Below are 19,091 nucleotides of genomic sequence, written 5' to 3' on the forward strand. Positions count from 1 at the left end.
TTATGAAGCCTCAGGGGAAAGAGTGGGTTTCTGTGGCCTTTTCGCTCTGAGGAGCAGGGGCTATTCGCTGGCGGTCTTCAGGTACGAAGGTCGCAAACGTCAGGTCCCTTTGCTGGGCTTAAAACTCACGTTAGAAAGCACAGCGAGGTCGAGCCCTGATCCTCAGCGGAGAGTGAGGCCTGAGCGATAGCTGGGGACCAAAAATAATGAAAGCAAACGTGATGTTTTAAAAAAAGACAACATGGCTTTTTGAAGACTTTGGATTTACAGTCGTCGTGATGTCTTTTCCTCATTTCAAGGAGCTTGACTTTTGTGTACCAAACAGCCTTTCTCAGACAATCAGAATTTGTTTTCCTCCAGAGATTCCTGCAGCTGCACAAGGCGTTCATGCGTGTGCAGACGGGAGCACGCACGCCTCTAAGATTCACGCTGACGTAAGACCGGCTTTTCCCGCTTGTGTCTCTGGTCAGAGTTTGATCACTGCGCACGAGCAGTTCAAGGCCACGCTGCCCGAGGCGGACGGCGAGCGGCAGTCCATCCTGGCCATCCAGAACGAGGTGGAGAAGGTGATTCAGAGCTACAGCATCAGGATCAGCTCCAGCAACCCTTACAGCACTGTCACCATGGACGAACTCCGGGCCAAGTGGGACAAGGTGGGTGACAGAGGGTCGGGTGTGGGAGCAGCGCCTCCTTGAAGCCGAGGTTAAAATATGGTAAAAACCTGGGCGAGTTAGAGTGACTGCCTGATTTTACATCACGATCGTGGTTTTCATTCACCCAGATTTTACAGATGAAACATTTTAAACTCTTAAATGCCATTCAGCAGCGTCTGTGGTTTGTAAGGAAACAAAGTAGAGATGATTTTCTGTAAGGAAAATTTGATAAATGTTGGCAAAATCAGTACAGGTTATGATACTAATACCATACGGGAAACTATTTTAAAACCCAGAGTGAAAATGTAGTGGAATCAGCTTGCATATATCCTTCATGGAAGAAGTTTTAGAATGTGGGATAGACATGTCCCAAGTACATGTGAATTTTCAGTGCAGAAATTTCTTAGGAAACCCTATCTGGGGAACTTGAGTCTCCTCCTCCTAACTCGCTGCTTTTTGAATTGTGGGAAACTACCCTCAAATTCAGCGATAGTCAAATGGGATCATCTGAGCCTCATTCTTAGGAAAAATTTATTTTCGTGGTTTGCATTATAGCAGAGTCATCTCATATGCTAAGTAGTCTTTCAGGAATAAGTCCCATGTGAATGTGAGGCGGCTTGCTGTAAAAACCCTCATGCAACAATTGTTTAGTTACAAGCAATGCAGAAAAAGAAGAGCAGGCATGGGAGGGAGAGTGTCCATCGATGGACGATGGACAGTAGTAATGGCGTCCTGGAGCGTTAAGCTCAGCTCTGGTCTTTTGATGGCCAGGTGAAAAGGGAATGTTTCCTTTCCTTGGAAAAAAGAGAGATATGTCATTAAAGTGAAACAAACTCTTTTCTCCCCTCACTAAGTTATAAAGCAAATTGGCCAAGTGGATTTCTATAAAAGGGAGGTTGAATGATATTTCTATAAAAGGGAGGTTGAATGATATTGTCTTCAGCAGCAATAGCTCTTTTGTCTGTTGATTGAAGGAGAACCAGGGATGGCATTAAAATGCAAATCACAGGGCTCAAATAGAATGGAAGACCGCGAGGGCCAGGTGCCGTGCCTTCCAGAGCTCCAGCGTCATACAGGGCAGCAGGGGTCCTTAGCTTCTCTGTGTCTTGGACCCTTTCGCAGTCTGGGGAAGCCTGTGGATCCCTTCTGAGAACATTTGTGAATTCATATAAATATTTAAGGTTACTACAGAAAGAAATGATATTAAAATACAGTTATTAAAATATTTTTTTTAAGTTGGGATGTAATAATGTACGTGCTTCTTCACTAAAGCATTTAAACTGAGATCTAACAGCAGGTCTAATAATTCCTAAGTAGTGACATTTTGAGCAACAGGCAATCACTAGTGTTATATGACAACATCTGTGGTTTCTATTGTGATAAAGTCTCAGTACTGCTAACTACTCCATAGATTTGCTGCCCACGTTCATAATCGAAGGAAGTACTACCTTTCAGTTAGAGATGGTGAAAGTAAAGATGTCAATTTTCTCTAGTTCAAGTTTACAAATCCTCTGCACTCTGGACACGGCCTGGTGGGGTTAGTGCTACAGCTGAGAGCCCCTGGCTGGAGGAGCTGTCACTCACTGTCCCTTATGCAGACCTACCCAGGCCAGGTCCCTCATGCTGACTTAACCCAGCCTTAAGCAGGCCTTCGGTGGCACAGGGTGGTCGTCAAAGCAAGAATGAGCTCTCCCTTTGCTCCTAGAGTGGGGACGTCCTGTCTTCCCCTTCCCCTCCCCCTCCCCTCGCTCTCCGCTCCCACCCCCACCCCTAGGACTGTCACTTCATCTCTTGGTCACTGGCACTGGGCCGAAGCTGGCCTCTGACCCCGCCCTCCCTTGGGCCCTGACAGGTGAAGCAGCTCGTGCCCATCCGGGACCAGTCGCTGCAGGAGGAGCTGGCCCGCCAGCACGCCAACGAGCGCCTGCGGCGCCAGTTTGCCGCCCAGGCCAACGCCATCGGGCCCTGGATCCAGACCAAGATGGAGGTAGGTCGGCGCCCCCAGAGAGCCTCTCACAGCTTCGGAACGGTCCCTGAGCGGACGCAGCAGGGATGCCCCCCGTGCCGCAGCTCCTGGCCGTGCCCTGCGTGTGAGGCGCACTCGGGGGGCGAGGCTGGCCTGGATGCCATCAGTACTTTCTGTCATTAAAAACGGCGACGGGCTTTTTCTCCGTCGGTTGCCTCTGTAAGACCTAGATTTTAAACCATCCACCCCTAAGGAGGACAAGTGAAGAGTCACAAATTCTTTGCATTTTCAGAACATTTAAGGAAAAATGATTTTTGTTATTTTATTGTATTTTAGGTGAGGCGGCCCTTGTTCGACCTCACCGATTGCAAGGACCTTGTCAGCTTACAATCCCTTATTTTTTAAGCCTACAGCACCTGGTCTTCCTAGGTGGTCTCCCATCCAAGTACTAACCAGGCCCGACCCTGCTTAGCTTCCGAGACCACACGGGATCGGGCACATTCAGGGTGGTATGGCCGTGGACGGGAAAATGGTTTTTGAATGAGACTGATTTCTGGGCTCATTTTATCACCAAGAAAGAACAGCCGAGCGACGGCGGCACACTCGCCTTCTCCCAGCATCCCTTTTGGTGATAAGATGTTAATTCCTTTCTGAAAGAAAGCTTCTAACACTGTCAGGAACTCTGCTGACCCCTGCGGCGTGTCCGTCGTCCCAGGTCGGTCCGGTGGCCGCTCCAGAGCACCTCATCGCGACCTCGGGCTGCCCAAGGGGACCCCATCTTCCCCGGAAGGAGGCCGAAGTGACTCATGTCTTACCCTCTTGCTGTGCCTTTTTTGGTCACAGTCGATTTTCCCCCTCTCTCTGGATTGAACAGAACGAGAGCTGGTCTCGTTCTGTGGCGCCGCCTGGCTCCCGCTTCATCAGACCGCGTCGTCCATGGCGGCTGCCGCGGGCGCAGCCCCTGACGCAGGACGGGGCCGATCCCACTCACCTGTTTCCCTCCCCTGCTCTCGTGCCTCAGGAGATCGCCCGGAGCTCCATCCAGATCTCAGGGGCCCTGGAAGACCAGATGAACCAGCTGAAGCAGTACGAGCACAACATCATCAACTACAAGAACAACATCGACAAGCTGGAGGGCGACCACCAGCTCATCCAGGAGGCCCTGGTCTTCGACAACAAGCACACGAACTACACCATGGAGGTGTGGCCGCCCCGCATGCCTGCACTGCTGTCCCCATTTGTGACCATCTCTCCTTCTCAGGGCTTTTCCCGTACTTGTCTCTCTCTGTCCCCGTTAAATTCTCCAAGTATGAAGGGTAGGGATCCTTAAGCCTTTCCTGTCGCCATGTGAAACGGCTTTATGATCTGTCTCAAGCACTACGTAATTGTTGCCGTAACAGGGACCTCACTGCGCTGTCTCAGAAAGTGCGCCAGAGATTGGACTGTCGACTACTGTCTGGCTCAGTTTGATCTCTCTAGAAGCCAGTGGATGTAATCCACGGCCTCTCCTGTTACATACAGATTATGACCTCCCTAGACAACTACAGATAGAAAGATATTTCCAGTGACAGACTGCACATTTTATATCTTACGTACAAAGTGCTGGTACAAAGAACCCTGGTCTCACTTCTGAGCATTTCCCACTCCAGAATCCTGCAGAAAGTGGGGAAGTGGAATGAAAAAGCACAGGGAGGTCTGTGGTAAGCCCTGCTCGTCCCCCGCTGGGTGGATTCTCTGGCTAGGAACACAGGAGGCAGGGGTGGCGTGCCGGAAGCACGTGGAGCCGATCGGGGCGGCGTGCCGGAAGCACGTGGAGCTGATCATTCCATTTTCCTGGCAGCACATTCGGGTTGGATGGGAGCTGCTGCTGACAACCATCGCCAGGACCATCAACGAGGTGGAGACGCAGATCTTGACCAGGGACGCCAAGGGCATCACCCAGGAGCAGATGAACGAGTTCAGGGCCTCCTTCAACCACTTCGACCGGGTACCGCCCCCTCCGATTGTTTGAAAGGCAATAGTGGGGACATTCAAGTATGTTTGGAATAATAGTCGTGCTATCATTTTAAGTCTTAATGCCCTGCGAAGGTCACAGGGGCACGTGATGATTAATGCCAAAGGAAAATAGCCTCCAAGGTGAAGGGCACTCAGCTCCGACATTGCTCAGGGTGGCAGGAGGTCTAGGACTGTGTGCTGTTTTGTCCAGCTGACTTAATGGATACCTTTGTAGTTGGTAGCAAAGCTAGATTTATTCTAAGTGAAAGTGTACCCTTAACGTGTGGTTGTTGGATTTAGGTCATTTTCTAAATACTTAAATACAAACCTCCGATGTACTTTTCCTAAATAACTATTTAGGTAAAGTACCTGATGGAAATTTAACCACTCTTTCAACATGTAAAACTTAGTTTTCTTTTTTAATGAACAAAACAGACTCTTGAAATGTTTTAAGGAAAACGAACCAACAAAACGGTGGTCATTTTCATAGTCAAGGCATATAAAAAGTTAAGTGCTGCCGTAAAAAATTATCTAGTGTTTTGATTTGAATAATGCCGAGTAAACCAATTATTAACAGTCGCATCCCCAATTTGCTTATCATAAAGGCCACATTCTATTCGTTAAAGATCCCTAAAAAAGGATATTCCATTACATTGTTTAGGACCCTGGTTATGATTCACAGATATCAGTAATTGGTTCTTAAGATGTCTCTGGGCTGGGCCAGCCAGATTTAGGCCCACTAAAGAGCTCAAACAGCAGACTTCTGATCAGGGAGCTGAGGCATAAATAAAGAACTGTATGCAGAGACTGAAGTGGAGGTTGGCCTGGCTTCAGCTTCGTTGTACAGAAACAGCTATAATTCTGTCCTGACTTCATTCATTGATGTACAGATCGTTTTTTTTCCTGTGGAGGGAACTAACTGGTCCTCGTTCCTGCACCAACCCATCTGGGCTTGTTGGACAGCTCTCGCTCATTGGGCCACCTCACAGGAAGAGCACACATCTATTTGAGGCCAACAGTGAGACTGTCTTTTGCAACAAAAGTCTAAAGGACACAAACCCAGAACCTGCCAAGTTTAAATATCTGTGTAAATTAAGCGTTAAGGATTATGTGTGTTGGAGAGAAACAAAGTTTCCGCTTTCTCTTGTCCTTAAATAGGAAAGACAGGAATGACGGGCACAGAGCCTGCGGCCTGAGGGTCTTACTGAAGGTGTGGAGCGTAGGCGTAAGTGGTCAGAGCTGGCTGCAGAAGATGTGGGTGAGATGGGCTGGGCAGTGGAGGAGAGGAAGCCAGCAGAGGCCCAGTGGGACCGGAGGCTGCTAGGGGAGCGAGGGGAGCGGAACCCGAGCTCCTGGGCTGAGGGAGAGAAGTGGCGGGAATGAAGGAGAGAGGACAGAGCTGAGGTTGACACAGAAATCTGACAGATTTTAACAACGGGATTTGGGGGCTGAGGGAGAGGGAAAGATTAAAAATGACCTGGAAATTTCGAGCCAGGAGAACGTGAGAGACGGGGTGCTGTTGCGTTGCGGGGAGCCTTTGCAGCGAAGAGGTGCCCTGGGCGGGCGGTGAGGGATGCCGTTCTGGAGTTCAGGGCCGTAACCTGTCGGAGTCACCACACAGCGGTCACTGCTGGCAGGACGGAGTCCGGAGAGTAAGAATAGAGCAGGCCGGATCTTAGGGAATTGACTCCACTGAAGGAGGCAGAAGAGTCTGAGGGATCACGGAGGGAAGCTGGTGGAGGGTGGCGTGTCCCTAGTGGGAGTGTGGCTTCGGAGACTGTTGCCGAGGGGGCAGGGCGGGAGTGGGGTTGTGACCAAAGGCTGAGCAGGTAGGTTTGAGAACAGACTGTCCTAGAACAAAGAACCTTTGAAGTTAGTTTTTGGGACTAGCTGTTTCATGGGTGAGTGAAAACACCGGAAAATAGCCTCCATGTAATAATTGGCTTGGCCAGTGTTAAAGTTTAAGCTTCTGTTGATGTTTGTCCCGTTGTTGTCCTCCCAAGACCGTTGAGCAGATCTCCAGCCAGCGTGTGCTCATCTGGGCCGCTGTTTGTCCTGCCCCGGCCTTCTCTCTGCTGTGGGGGCTGCTGTCCCCTAGGCCTGCTAGCGCGCTGCCCTGTGCAGACCCGCACTGCATTAGCTGCACGGAGGTGCCACCCTGTCCTGGCCTAGGGCCTGAGAGCAGCTGTGGGTTACCTGTCCAGTCATTTGAGTTCTAGGAATGTTGCTGTCTTGGGGGCCGGTTTATTAGTGAGGAAGGACTGCCTGGGCCATCAGAGCATCGCAAGTTCTCAGAACACGTACAATTTGCTCTGTCACCAGTGGGTGGCAGTAGTCAGCCCCTGACTAGGTCATTTTTGATGGCACTGGCGACTTCTGCTGCTGCTTTCTTGAATGTGTAGTCTCTTTTTGGTCTGTCGTTCACCCTTCCTTCGCCCTTTTCAAGAAATCATTCTGACACCTTTGAAATAAGTGGTAACCATCCTCAAGAGAGCACACAGTCTCGCTAACTATCCCATCCCTGCCTTGCTGTCCCCACCTCCGTGTAACTTTCCTTATGTTTATTTTAATTTTAAAATAGAAAGAAATCATTTTATAGCATCTCCGTGTTGGCTCCGGCCTTCCTGTAAGCCGTGGTGACCTTTACGGTCTCCTTGACAAAGCTCCAGGTGTCCCTTCTCTTACTGGATTTCATCCCCTTGGTCAAGTAGAGCTGCTCATTTGCCTTTAATTCTCAGCTTCCCCGTTTGCGTTTGTTGGCAGAGGAAGAATGGCCTGATGGATCATGAAGACTTCAGAGCCTGCTTGATTTCCATGGGTTATGATTTGGTAAGGCGGAAGTAGACATTTTATTAAGATTTGATATTTTATTGAGCTTGGGTTTTTAGGAGATGACCGTAGCACATTTGAGATAAATTCATTTTCCTTGTATAGGATAATACTTTTGAAGGTTGCCTGTTATATAAAAATAATGTCACAAAGCCAGAACATATATTTTTATTCAGTAATTGTTCAGATATTTTTCTAGCGAAGAGAACATAAGCTTTCCTGATGATTTTTTAATAGCTTTATTGAGGTATAATTCACACACCATACAATTCACCCATTTAAAGTGTACGCTTCAATGGCTTTTAATAGCCCGATGATTTTTAAAGTGTCTTTTCCGCTAATGTTTTAGAAGGAAAAAGTTTTTAGTAATAAGGCAGCTAGGAAAACCCGTGGGCGGCAGTGGTTCCTGTCCCCTCGCTCCTCTGTCACCCACTAACATGCGTCTTGAACATGAGCTGCTTTGATTCCGCTCAGACCTTGACAATAAAAGTCACGGGAGCCATCTTCGGAGCTGCCTTCTGTTTGGCACGTAACTCTCCTCAGTCATCACCTGGAAAAGGCCCCGTTCTCTCCCTCCATTCTGTCATCGCGGTCACACCTGAAGGGACGTGGGTCGTAGGGCGCAAGGAACTCTGACATTCAGGAGCTTCTGGCTCGAAGCTATAGCAACTGTCGAGGTCATCGGGCGGCAGTAAACTTAGGTCACCTGCAAGGGGATTTGTTCCAGAGATTGCAGGGAAACGCAGGAACACTTAAGTTTTCATTCACGAAGGGACTTGGGTGTCCACAGGGAAACGTGGGAGAGAGCGTGCTGTGGGAGTAAGCGTTTCTTTGCACCCGGCCTCAGGGCGAAGCGGAGTTCGCACGCATCATGACCCTGGTGGACCCCAACGGACAGGGCACGGTCACCTTCCAGTCCTTCATCGACTTCATGACCCGGGAGACGGCCGACACCGACACCGCCGAGCAAGTCATCGCCTCCTTCCGGATCCTGGCGTCCGATAAGGTCAGCGCGCCACCGCATTGTCCTGATAAAAAAAGAAATAGGTGCAGGTAAAAGCCGTTTGGATCTTAGCGCCTCTCGTAGCACATCGCACCGAATTCAGAAAGCGGCAGGTAAACAGCAGAACGGGGAAGGCACAGACATTCTGCTCCTGAAATGTGTGCTTGGGCCTCCCGGTGAGTTTTATGAAAGGAACCCAGATTGTGTATTTTGTAGTTTTATTTTGTGTTTTGCTGATTCAAGCCCGCTCTACATCCTGGGTTGGTAGATAAGGCCCAGAAAGAAGAAAGCATGCAATTCAGGTGTGGAATGAAGATCAATGATTCTAACTTTGCGCCCAGACACTTGAGCAAAGTTAAATCCAGCCATTTGGCCATTTAAGAAATTGGCAAGCTTTTTATCACGTGTAGCCTAGAGATTAAGTAGGAGTTTAATTGCAAGTCCAGATTTTTTAAATCTCGTCTCCGAAACAAAAAATATCTCAGTAAGTAGAAATTCAATTTGGGATAGAATTATTTTCCCCTGTGTTAAGCTGAGGGAGGGACATGAGATGTGTCAGGGCCGTGGCTGTCACCTTACAACATCGGACGGGAGAAACTCATGAAAACAGGAATGTTTATTTTACAAAGAATCCTTTATCGTGGGGTTGGGGTGGAAGGAGCCCATGTGATGTAGGGGGCAGTAAACCATGGCTCATCCGACTTCCTAAACCCTATTATGAATGACAGTATGATATTTGCTATTCATTTATTTTGACTCTTCACAGCCAGTCTGTTTTACCAGACTTATCCTATTTTATTTTATTTTAAGAAGAGATTTTCTCTAGTAGCAACATGTTTCTAGTTTTTTAATAAGCTGAGTAGGGAAACGACTCCATTTTCTAAAGCACACATCACATACATTTAAGAAAACAGCAACGATTATGTTAAGTTTAACACCCCTGCGTTCTCATCAGTGTGTAATGTGAACCAGCATTTCTACTAGGAAATTGAGATCACAGTTATTTCGCACTCACACTGTGGCCCGGTTTGAGAAATATCGGTGGTAACTCTGCCTTTACGAGCACGTTACCTTTCCTGCTGGATCACCTTGCAGGTACGCTCTTACGAGTAAACTCGGCTTGGCTGTTGGCCGGACTGAGCCGTGTGCATTAGACTCCCTGCCTCTGTTCCTTTATGCAACTCGAACGCAAGCCGCGTGCGAGCACTGACGCGGTGGCCCCCGGGCCCTGTGCGGGCGCTCAGCAACCCCTGTGTGTGTCTTGCAGCCGTACATCCTGGCGGAGGAGCTGCGGCGGGAGCTGCCGCCGGACCAGGCGCAGTACTGCATCCGCAGGATGCCCGCCTACACCGGCCCGGGCGGCGTGCCCGGCGCGCTCGACTACGCCGCCTTCTCGTCGGCGCTGTACGGCGAGAGCGACCTGTGAGCCCCGCTCCGCGGCCCCAGCGGGAGTCGCGGCTCGTTTCCGGAGACTTGGACAAGCGTTATTAAGCTAAGGGAGAGGGGAGTTTTTGCAGCTCGGGGGTTGCCAGCTCTGTAACACGGCCGTGTGTGACGTAGTGTGCCTCGTACATAGGTTTCCTTATTTCTGAATTTTTAGCTAAACGCGACGAGATATCAGGTTTTTTGTTTGTTTCTTTGATAAAACAAAGCAAATTACTTGAGTAGTGTGAAATTAGGAGGACCTAGGGACGGAAGAAAAGTACAAAATGGGAAATTCCAAAATGCCCAAGGTTCAGACCAGGGGGAAAAAAAAAAATTTGGTAAATGTTTGATGTTTTAAAAAATATTCTTCATATGCTTATGTGATTATCCCTAGGGAAATATGTTTGAGATATTAGTGTTTTACTTTCTTGCTTATCCAAAGATTAGCGATATTTAAGTGAAAAATGGTACTATCATCTCTTTAATCGGATTTAATATCGTGAGATGGAACTTCCAGGGAATAGAAACAGACTACCTACCTGAAAGATCTTCAGTACTTAACATTTTTTAAATGGAGATTCTAGTCAGCTCTTCATTGTTCAGCACTATGCAGTCCCGTTAGTGAGTTTCAACGCCTTACTCACCCTCCCAAGCCGAGACCTCAGGAAACGTGCAAGTCAGCCCAATGGCCAGAGAGGAAGGTGTACTCACTAGGTCCATGAGTTTTCTAAGGTTATGTATCGATTCCAGGTTTCTGTGCTTTTTCTAGAGCTTGTTAGTATGGGTCCTCAAGAGATGACGGTAGACAAATGCTCTGTTTTTAAATACATGCATCAGTAGTAGTAGTTCCTAACAGGAGACAAGTCAGAAAGCAGCTCCCTATCACCCTCTAGGCGGAACCCCTGCCGCCCGCCCTTGGTTTTGTGACCGGGTCAGGGGAAGGAGGTGGTGGGGAGGGACGCAGTCCCAGCAGCAGTCGAGGTGAGTTCTTGCATTGCAGAGCCTTTACCTGTTTGGGGTGATTTCATTTTGTGTAGTAGGAAGTTGCCACATGTTTTTGCCAGCATTCGGGGGGTGTGGTCCCCGCTGTGACTGGATGCTGATCCTCAGGAGCTCGGAGTGTTGCCCTGTCCTCACCCGAAGCCCCATCACAGGGACAGCACGCGCGCTTCTGGCATCATCCGATCTCTGGAATGTTCTTTCTTCTGCTTGTTCTGCCTTATGTTATAGCTCATCCCTCTGTCTTTCCATATTGTTGACAGCTTGTAGCGAATAAAGCAGGAATTCTGTTTATATCTGAGTCTTTAATGATCAGGAAATGGATTCTAAACAAACAAAAACAGTCGCAAACAGCAGTTCAAGTGTTACTAGAAAAATAGTAATGTGCCTGTTCCCCACAGTCTTCTCTCACTTATTCACAGAGTTCCACCAACAGCTAGAAATGCGTCATTTTCCATTCATAACTGTCTGGTAACTTCATACTTTTACTACTTCGTCCCATTTGGAACCTTCAATCTTCGTAAATTTAATTTGCTTCATTTTATTAAGTAATCGGTAGTTTGCGAATTCATGAAATACCTGAGTCCTTGAGTTTGATGCCAAACACTTTGGGTGATGTTTAGAGGAAATCTGCTTCCTTATTTCAAGCAGGTGCTATATTCCAGCCAGAAACATTAGGGGGAAACCGGGAAATTGTTCTGCTTTTGAGGCTGCTAGGGGGACTTGTGTTTTAGGATGGGGACAGGTGGCTCATCTACCTAAGATTTTAATTTCTTTACAATATTCATGCAAGAGAATGGATCAGTACTATCTGCTAATAAATGAAGAAAGGAGATATACTCTCTAAAACACTTAATAAACATGTTTATACTCTCATTTTAGAAGTTATTTTTATTTCTGAAGCTGAATTATCAATTAAACTTAATTTGTAAAAGAAAAAGAATCCATGCTTTTCATTATTTCAAAGAATAACCAGTGTCTTTGGTTAACCGCAAACTTCCTCACTTAAAATTTCCATCATATTTAAAAACTCTCACTTGGGTTAGTGTTTGCCATCCTTAAAGATTTAGACTGGCTTATCGGGTATAGGGCAAATTTGGGTTGAGGGATTAACGGTGACCCAATTGGAAGAGAGCGATGAATGGACTAGGAAACTTGATTGATGAGGAAGGATTTTTTTATCTAGATTACCCCAGTAGGTATTTTAAAAATGTGCGCATACCCAGCCCTAATGTGAGTTCAGGTCCTGAAGGTCTGGGTGAAGACCTGGACATTTGTTTCCTTAAAGCTCGATGATTCTAGTAACTCTCAGTTGAAAACCACTGGATTTGAAGTAAAGGAAAGGGTCACTAATAATCAAAAAGTGTGAAGGAATTAGGGACACTCTTCACTGGACCAATAGTAGTAAGACGACGTGAAGGGCCAGCAGACCCAGGAGCCATCAGGTGCTAACACATGCCTGGCAGTGCCTGGTCTGAGGTGAGTACATTTGGCCTGGTGAGTACTTTCGGCCTGCTCTCCCCAGTTCCTGTATGTTTATGAAATAAGGAACTGGACACAAGTACTCTGCAGCCTCGAAGTGACAAGAAACCAACCTAGATAACTCAAAATCAGAAACTTGTGTTTTAAGGAGAAGTTCCTAATTGTTATCAAGCTGACAAATTAACCCCCACCCCCACACCCCTGTGTCCCTGGATTGTTTGACCAGAAGGCGTCGAGTGTGCCCACGAGTGGCCATGAGCTTTCTTGTGCCCAGGAGCCCACGCAGTCGCCATACTGTCCTGCCCGAGGTATTTTCATGTTTTAGATGGAAACAGCAGAGAAGATGGTATTTTTTTTTCCCTTTTGGAGTCATTAATTAATAACTCAGTAGTTAAGCACCTGACAGACCATTTTACTTCCTAAGCTGGGAGCTGGAGGTGGTTGTGATTTGTCAGTGAGGTGCCCTGACCCAGGATTCCCTGGGGCCTTTAAGCCTCCCCCGCACCCTATCACTTGGCCACACCTGCAAATCCTCCTGCGGGGCTGGGAGCTTCTGGGAAACCAGAGGCAGATGCTCAGATAAAAATCACATGTGTCTTTACAAGACCAGCTACCAGAGGTGGAGGAGTTTCTATATAAACAGTAGTTGTATTGGGAAAAGAGACTTTTTGAGTACCCAATATGAACGATAAAATGCTATGATGGCCAGACTTTAATTGTATTATTTTGAAGTTACCTAGGTGACCAATGACCAAAACTGAGAATGGCAGCCCTCAAGGACACCGCCGTCCCCTTTGGTGGCCCACTTCCTACTCCAGGCCCCGTCCTCACGCTGCCCTGAAGTTCAGAGAGCCTCTCCGTGTGGGCTGCCAGGAACACCTTCCCCTGACCGGGTCTGTCCCAGCCTATTCTACACCTGCGTCTCAACTCCACGTGCACAGTAGATTCACCAAGGACGCTTTTTAAGCTCCTGGTGCCCGGACCCCACTCCAGAGTCTCTGGCGGAAGGGGAGATGGGAGGGCGCAGCCTGTGTGAGTCTCCCCCAGATCCCTCTACAGGACAGGCGAGGCGGAGAACCAGGGCTCTCTCTCTGCCTCAGGCTTCTGTTCTCTGCTCTTGCCTGTGGCTAATGGGATATGCAAACAAATCGATGTGTTAAGGTCAGTGAGTGCAGTGGGGGGGCTCACCTCCTCTCTGGCCACGTGCATCTCACACCCCATCTTCCCCAAGCAGGTCGTTTCCCAAACTTACCATTCCCAGTGTTCCACGCGTTGGGGAGGTCACCCTTCTCCAGTGGGGCAAGTCCTATCATCTAGGTCTGTTCCTTCTTCCTGAGGCCTCTCCGCCGCCCACCTTCACAGGCTTAGCCCCCTCTCCTTGCAGAGCTGGTTCTTGCTCCTGCTTTAAGCATCTCACACAGGGCCTTGGGTTAGTGCTGTGCTCAGTTGGCCTCCTCACCAGGCTGCGCTCACCCAGGGCAGATACTTGTCCCACTCCTGCATCCTTTAGCTCAGGACCTAACACGTGGCAGGTAATAAGCACTGAATGAACAGTGGTGCATGTTTGCGTGAGTTTAAATATTATTGAGTAGCAGCCACAGGAAGAGAAAGGTGGAAATCGCCAGGCCTGTGCATGTGAAGGTGTCTGAGAGCTTGCACATCTAGATGTTCCACTTCCACGTGTACCCTTCCTAATGTCACACCGTCCCCTTTGTCTTTTCACTTGTATAAGCACCCTTCTTCCACTTTGTGAGAAAAAAGCACACCCCTCACCCATTCTAAATCTTACTAAGGTGCATTGATCCTGAGTGTAAAAATCTCTAGGGCACCACACGAAGAGGCAATTTCAAATACTATTTTGGGGAATCTTTATTGGGGTGCTTAATCAAGGCACCGTACTTCCACCCTAAAACTTTCTATCCTTTCCTGCTTATTCGTTGTTCTGCTAAAGGTAAACTGTGGCCTGTGGGCTCTTGCTGGGACTTTCTGAAATCAGATACGTATTGGGGTGGCAGCGATGCTAATTCTCACTGACCTCACCTTTTCCATTCCTTGATTATTGTCAAAAGAATGAATTGCTCATGAGGGAGGTTAGTGATGGAGAATTGGACCATCAACAAGAAATATGAACCATCTGGCTTTTCGTCATGTATTTAAACAATTAAATCACATATTACACAAATCTTTTTAAGCACTATCAAGAATAATCCTTTGAGTCAGCCGATTAGAAGAGCATCACAAAGTTTGATTAGTATATCTAACAAAATTAATGGAATTATTTAACTTTATACATGATTTTTATTTATTCCCTAACACCAGATTTTGCTTTACCTGCGCTGCGCACACACACACACACACATACACACCGCGCCTTTTACACACACACACACACACACACACGCACACACACATTTGCCAAAGGAGTACCTCCTTTCCGCATCTGGCTGCTTCATGAATAAATTGTAACTTAAATTGTAACTATTCATAATTATGGACGTAAAAGGAGTTCTATGGAAAGTAACCTCGCAGGGTGATCTGACCACAAATCCCTAACTGGGCAGGTCCTGGTGCGTAGTCAGGCCCCCCGCCTGTAACTTCTTGAGTAAGAGGTTTTCAGGCCAGCCCCGTCCATTGTCCTCCTGTATCTAGGTTAACACACCTTTGAAATGTCACAAATAGCACCCGCTCAAGTGGGGGAAGTGGGTATTAACTCTGAAGAGAGCGCGTAATGTCGGGAGCTAGCTTGTAAGCCCACCCTCGCCTCGCTTTCTCCCACCTTCGTATAACCTTCCTTACATACCTTCTTTAATTTCAAATGCATAAAAGAAACTGCAAAACTGTATTCTCCGGAGCATTTGAGACCTTGCTCTGTGGCATATGTCACCAGTTTGGCTCAAATGAACTCTTATAAAAATTCTCTACAGTTTTGGACACTTCTTACGTTGACATTATATTGCATAAATGAATGAAGGCCAGGGAGTCTGAGCAAGGATTGAAATTACAAGCGACTGGGTGTGTTCATTTGTGAAGAGGCCCATTATCAGCTCCTCCAAAGGGAGGATCAGCTTAGAGCCAACTTGCAGAAATGCTAAAACCAGTTTTCCTAGGTTGGAGGCCCAGCTATTAGAAATGTGACCTTGGGCAAGTTGTTTAAATTCTTTTTTTCCCCATTTTCTTCTAGATCAGTCAAGCAAAGCGGTGGGAGCGGGGCAGGAATAAGCAAATCTGTAATCGGCTGTGATAAATTAGTTGTAAACACCAGTGCACTCTGACCAGCCAACTTCTCGTTAGTTTTTCATCAGTAAAACAAGAAAAGCAGAAAAGAGATTACAGAGAGCCTCCTCCATGGCCCTAAGGTCCTTTATGATGACATTTTGATTCTCATTTGTCCTGCTCTCTAAGCTACAGGACCTGGGTGTGTCCATCTCATTATTTTGGCTCCAGTGATGGGCATATAACAAGTCAGTAAAAATTCATTAAACAAATAAATATCTCAACAATTTATAGGATTTTAACAATTAGATCTTTAGTGACTTTGAATTATGTCTCAAATACTATAGAAATTCCATGTTTCAACTTCATTATCCGAATTGGACCTTGCCTTCTGGGCAGAGTCAGGAAACAATACTGGGTAGTTCACTTAATTCTTTCAAATCACCTCTATTTTGAAACTTGCCCTTTAAAGGAAAAAAAAAAAAGCAAAGTACTAACTTGGTTTCAATTGCCGAGCTTTTTAAACTGTAAACATTAACCAAATTCTTTTTGTAGTTATGAGAAAAGAATTTGTTCTCGATGAATTCCTTTCCATTTAAAAATTATTTCTGATTTTCCTCCATGTTTATAAGTTTGCAGGATTCAAAGATAAGACTTTAAAAACTGTTCCTCAGATCACTTTCCCCTCCTTATATCTCATTTATAGAAGACAGATTAGCAGTTAGTCCTTATGGTGGGGGAGGGGGGGGCGGGGTAGTTCTCAATTCACCATCGGAAGCCTGATTAAGTACCACATTCCTGTTTATTAAACATGACTGTATTCTTAGGCAAAACAAACAAGCAAATAAAAACAAAAACACGCTCCCCCCCCAAAAAAAAAATCCTCCATACTTTGGTTAAGATTTTCTGAATAAGTTTTAAAGTAATTCTTGCAGTTAAATCCACAAGTGTTCTGTCTTCTGAATATTGGTATTTTCAGTACTTGGAATTAAGTGCTTGTTAAACCATAACTCACCGTGTTGGGTTCTGGCACTCGGCTGCCTGGGTCTCCACTCTACTGCTCTCTGTATGAGCCCTGGGGAAATTTTTTTCTTGCTTGACTTCTGCCTTTCTAAAACTGGAACAAATATATGAATCCTATTCTATAGAATGAAGATTAAATAAGAACTTGCACATAAGACCTTAAGAGTTAAATACATGATAGCTGGTATTATTATGTAATTAGATAAACCCATTTAAGTGATGCTGGCATAATTAGCCAGGAAAAGATGAACTCTTGATAATTAAGGATGCTTTTGGAGTCAATGGAGCAGGGGGCACAAATTGAGTCAATTAATTCCCCCAAGGTGTCAAGTCCGACAGAAAGAGATGGTCATCTTCTCAGAGCAGGAGGAAAGCGAAGTCCTCCCCAGGGCTATTGGTGACAATAAAATAACTGTAAATTTCCTTTACATTGTTTTTTACTAATTTGTTCTTGGCACCAAGCCTACATCCCACATACTCAATAAAATCAGCTTATTTCTTTTTCTTTTCTTTTTTTTGAAATTCAGCTCATTTCATGCGATCCATGTGGAAATCACAATGGTTGACCTATGTGACTCTGGGGGTGGGTCTAAAGCTTGAGATTACAAAAGGATCTAATGAGGTAGTAGTAGGCTCACCTTTGTGGCAAAGTCAGAGATTTTCTGGGAAAAGCCGGTGGTCACTTCGACAGACCCCAGAGGTAGCAATACCTTGTTCCAGAACGGGCCCTCGGTTAACATTCTCAGGACTCTGACTAGCAGGATGCGAAGGTGATCCAACAGGTTTGACACACATAGCCAAGGCCGCTGAATGATGGTTAAGGCTGGAATGCCAATTCACGACTGGCGTAGAGTGTTAGTGGGACCCCACAGATTTTCCCGGAGTCCGCCTGCCTGTACACACTGCCCAAAGAAATGCACGAGCAGGAGTCTGGAGTATAGAAAGAAACAAGTAGTTTAACATTGAATAGTCCACTTCAGAGATGGGGAGCTGATGCTTCTAAAATCCCAAGTCCCCAATGGTGTTTAGGTTACAGATTACATAGGGCAAAATCCCAAGTCACCGTGGGTTAGGGGTTAGGGGACGTGCTGGGAGCTGATTGGTCAGGTGAGGTAAGGGTGATAAAACATTTTTTCAGATCTTGAGGACAGCTCTGAGGTCTTTTCTGGAGTGTATCTCTCTGTCCAGTCTCATAGGGAAGTAATCAGAAGGTCATTCACCCTAGGGCTCAGGAAATGAAACATAACTTAGTAACATATGTTACTTTTAGCCTGCCAGAGGTCCTGACCATGTGACCATTAATCAGGTCCAGGCCACTGTCTTCTACTGCATGTATATATATAGTGTGTGTGTATATATATATATATATATATATATATATATATATATATATATATATGTATATGTATATGTATATGTATATGTATATACGTATGTATAGATACATATATATAGAGAGAGAGCAAGGATTTAAAACTATATTTAGTCAAAGTCTAAGGACCCTTTGTTTCAAGAGCTGGATATTTAGGTTCAGTGATCAGTGCTTTTTTGTGTGAAAAGAAACCCATTGGGAAAGAATCCCCAAACAACCATGGGGTCATATAAAGCTTTACTTCTACACAATGGGTTTGTGTGGGATGAGCTTAAGGAGAGTGAGGTGGAGGGGGAGGGTGAAGGGGAGGATGTGGCTGGCAGATTCTCACTAAAACAAGATAGTATTTTGTCTTCTGTGGACATACAGAAAGGCGGCTTTGACTTGGTGTTCCCACTCCATCTACATTTGTGTTAGCCTCCTAGGGCTACTGTGCCACAAAAATAGGTGGCCTAAAATAAGAAATACGTATTGTCTCACAGTTCCGGAAACTGAAAGTCCAAAACCAAGGTGTTAGTTAGCAGGGCTGTGCTTCCCCTGAAACCTATAGGAGAATCCTCCTTTGTCTCTTCTAGCTCTGGTTTGCGGGCAATCCTTGCTGTTCTTTGGTTTGTAGATGCATCCTACCAATCTGTGCTTTCACTGTCATATAGCTTTCTGTGTGTGTCTCTCCTTTTCTTATGAGGATACCAGTCACATCGGACTAAGGGTCCACTCTAGTTTGGTATCACCTCATCTTAACTACATCTGCAACAAACTTATTTCCAAATAAGTTTACATTCTGAAGTACTAGGGGTTAGGACTTTAACCTAACTTTTGGGGGAACACAGTTCGACTCATAACAGCATCGTGGGACTTTAGTTGTGAGTTTGTGCACTAGAAATTACTGCCCCTTCAGGCACTATGTAACCCTTTAATCTTGTTACCAGTTTATGACTAAAAATACTGAATTTGGTCAGTTTTAGCCAAGAAAGGAAAATTCTGATGACTTGCTCACAACAGACTGATACAGAATTCCTGGAATTACTGCTAGGATAGGGGACAGTAAATGAGTAGGTGCCTAAAAGATGATTTTTCAAGAGACAAATCAAGAAACTGCGAGATATGTGAAAATTTAAAAACTAGCACTTA

General features: G+C 46.1%; 1 protein-coding gene and 1 non-coding gene across 4 annotated transcripts in view; one reads left to right on the plus strand and one right to left on the minus strand.

Moving 5' to 3' along the window:
• ACTN2 (actinin alpha 2) overlaps nt 1–11,746 on the plus strand; it is a 61,510-nt gene extending 49,764 nt beyond the window's left edge. For all 3 annotated transcript variants that reach the window (XM_039850311.1, XM_039850310.1, XM_039850312.1), the window contains 7 exons: nt 471–653; nt 2,506–2,640; nt 3,641–3,820; nt 4,460–4,606; nt 7,378–7,443; nt 8,291–8,449; nt 9,714–11,746. In XM_039850311.1, coding sequence (XP_039706245.1) covers nt 471–653; nt 2,506–2,640; nt 3,641–3,820; nt 4,460–4,606; nt 7,378–7,443; nt 8,291–8,449; nt 9,714–9,872 — 1,029 coding nt within the window. In that variant the 3' untranslated portion in view covers nt 9,873–11,746. The remainder of the gene's footprint in view (nt 1–470; nt 654–2,505; nt 2,641–3,640; nt 3,821–4,459; nt 4,607–7,377; nt 7,444–8,290; nt 8,450–9,713) is intronic.
• On the minus strand, nt 3,024–3,142 carry LOC120592647 (5S ribosomal RNA). The gene has a single exon (XR_005650180.1). It is a non-coding gene; the product is annotated as a 5S ribosomal RNA (ribosomal RNA).
• Nucleotides 11,747–19,091: the final 7,345 nt, after the last annotated feature.

This window comes from Pteropus medius, unplaced genomic scaffold (genome assembly GCF_902729225.1).
Source record: "Pteropus medius unplaced genomic scaffold, Ma_sr-lr_union100, whole genome shotgun sequence".
Classification (NCBI taxonomy): Eukaryota; Metazoa; Chordata; class Mammalia; order Chiroptera; family Pteropodidae; genus Pteropus; species Pteropus medius.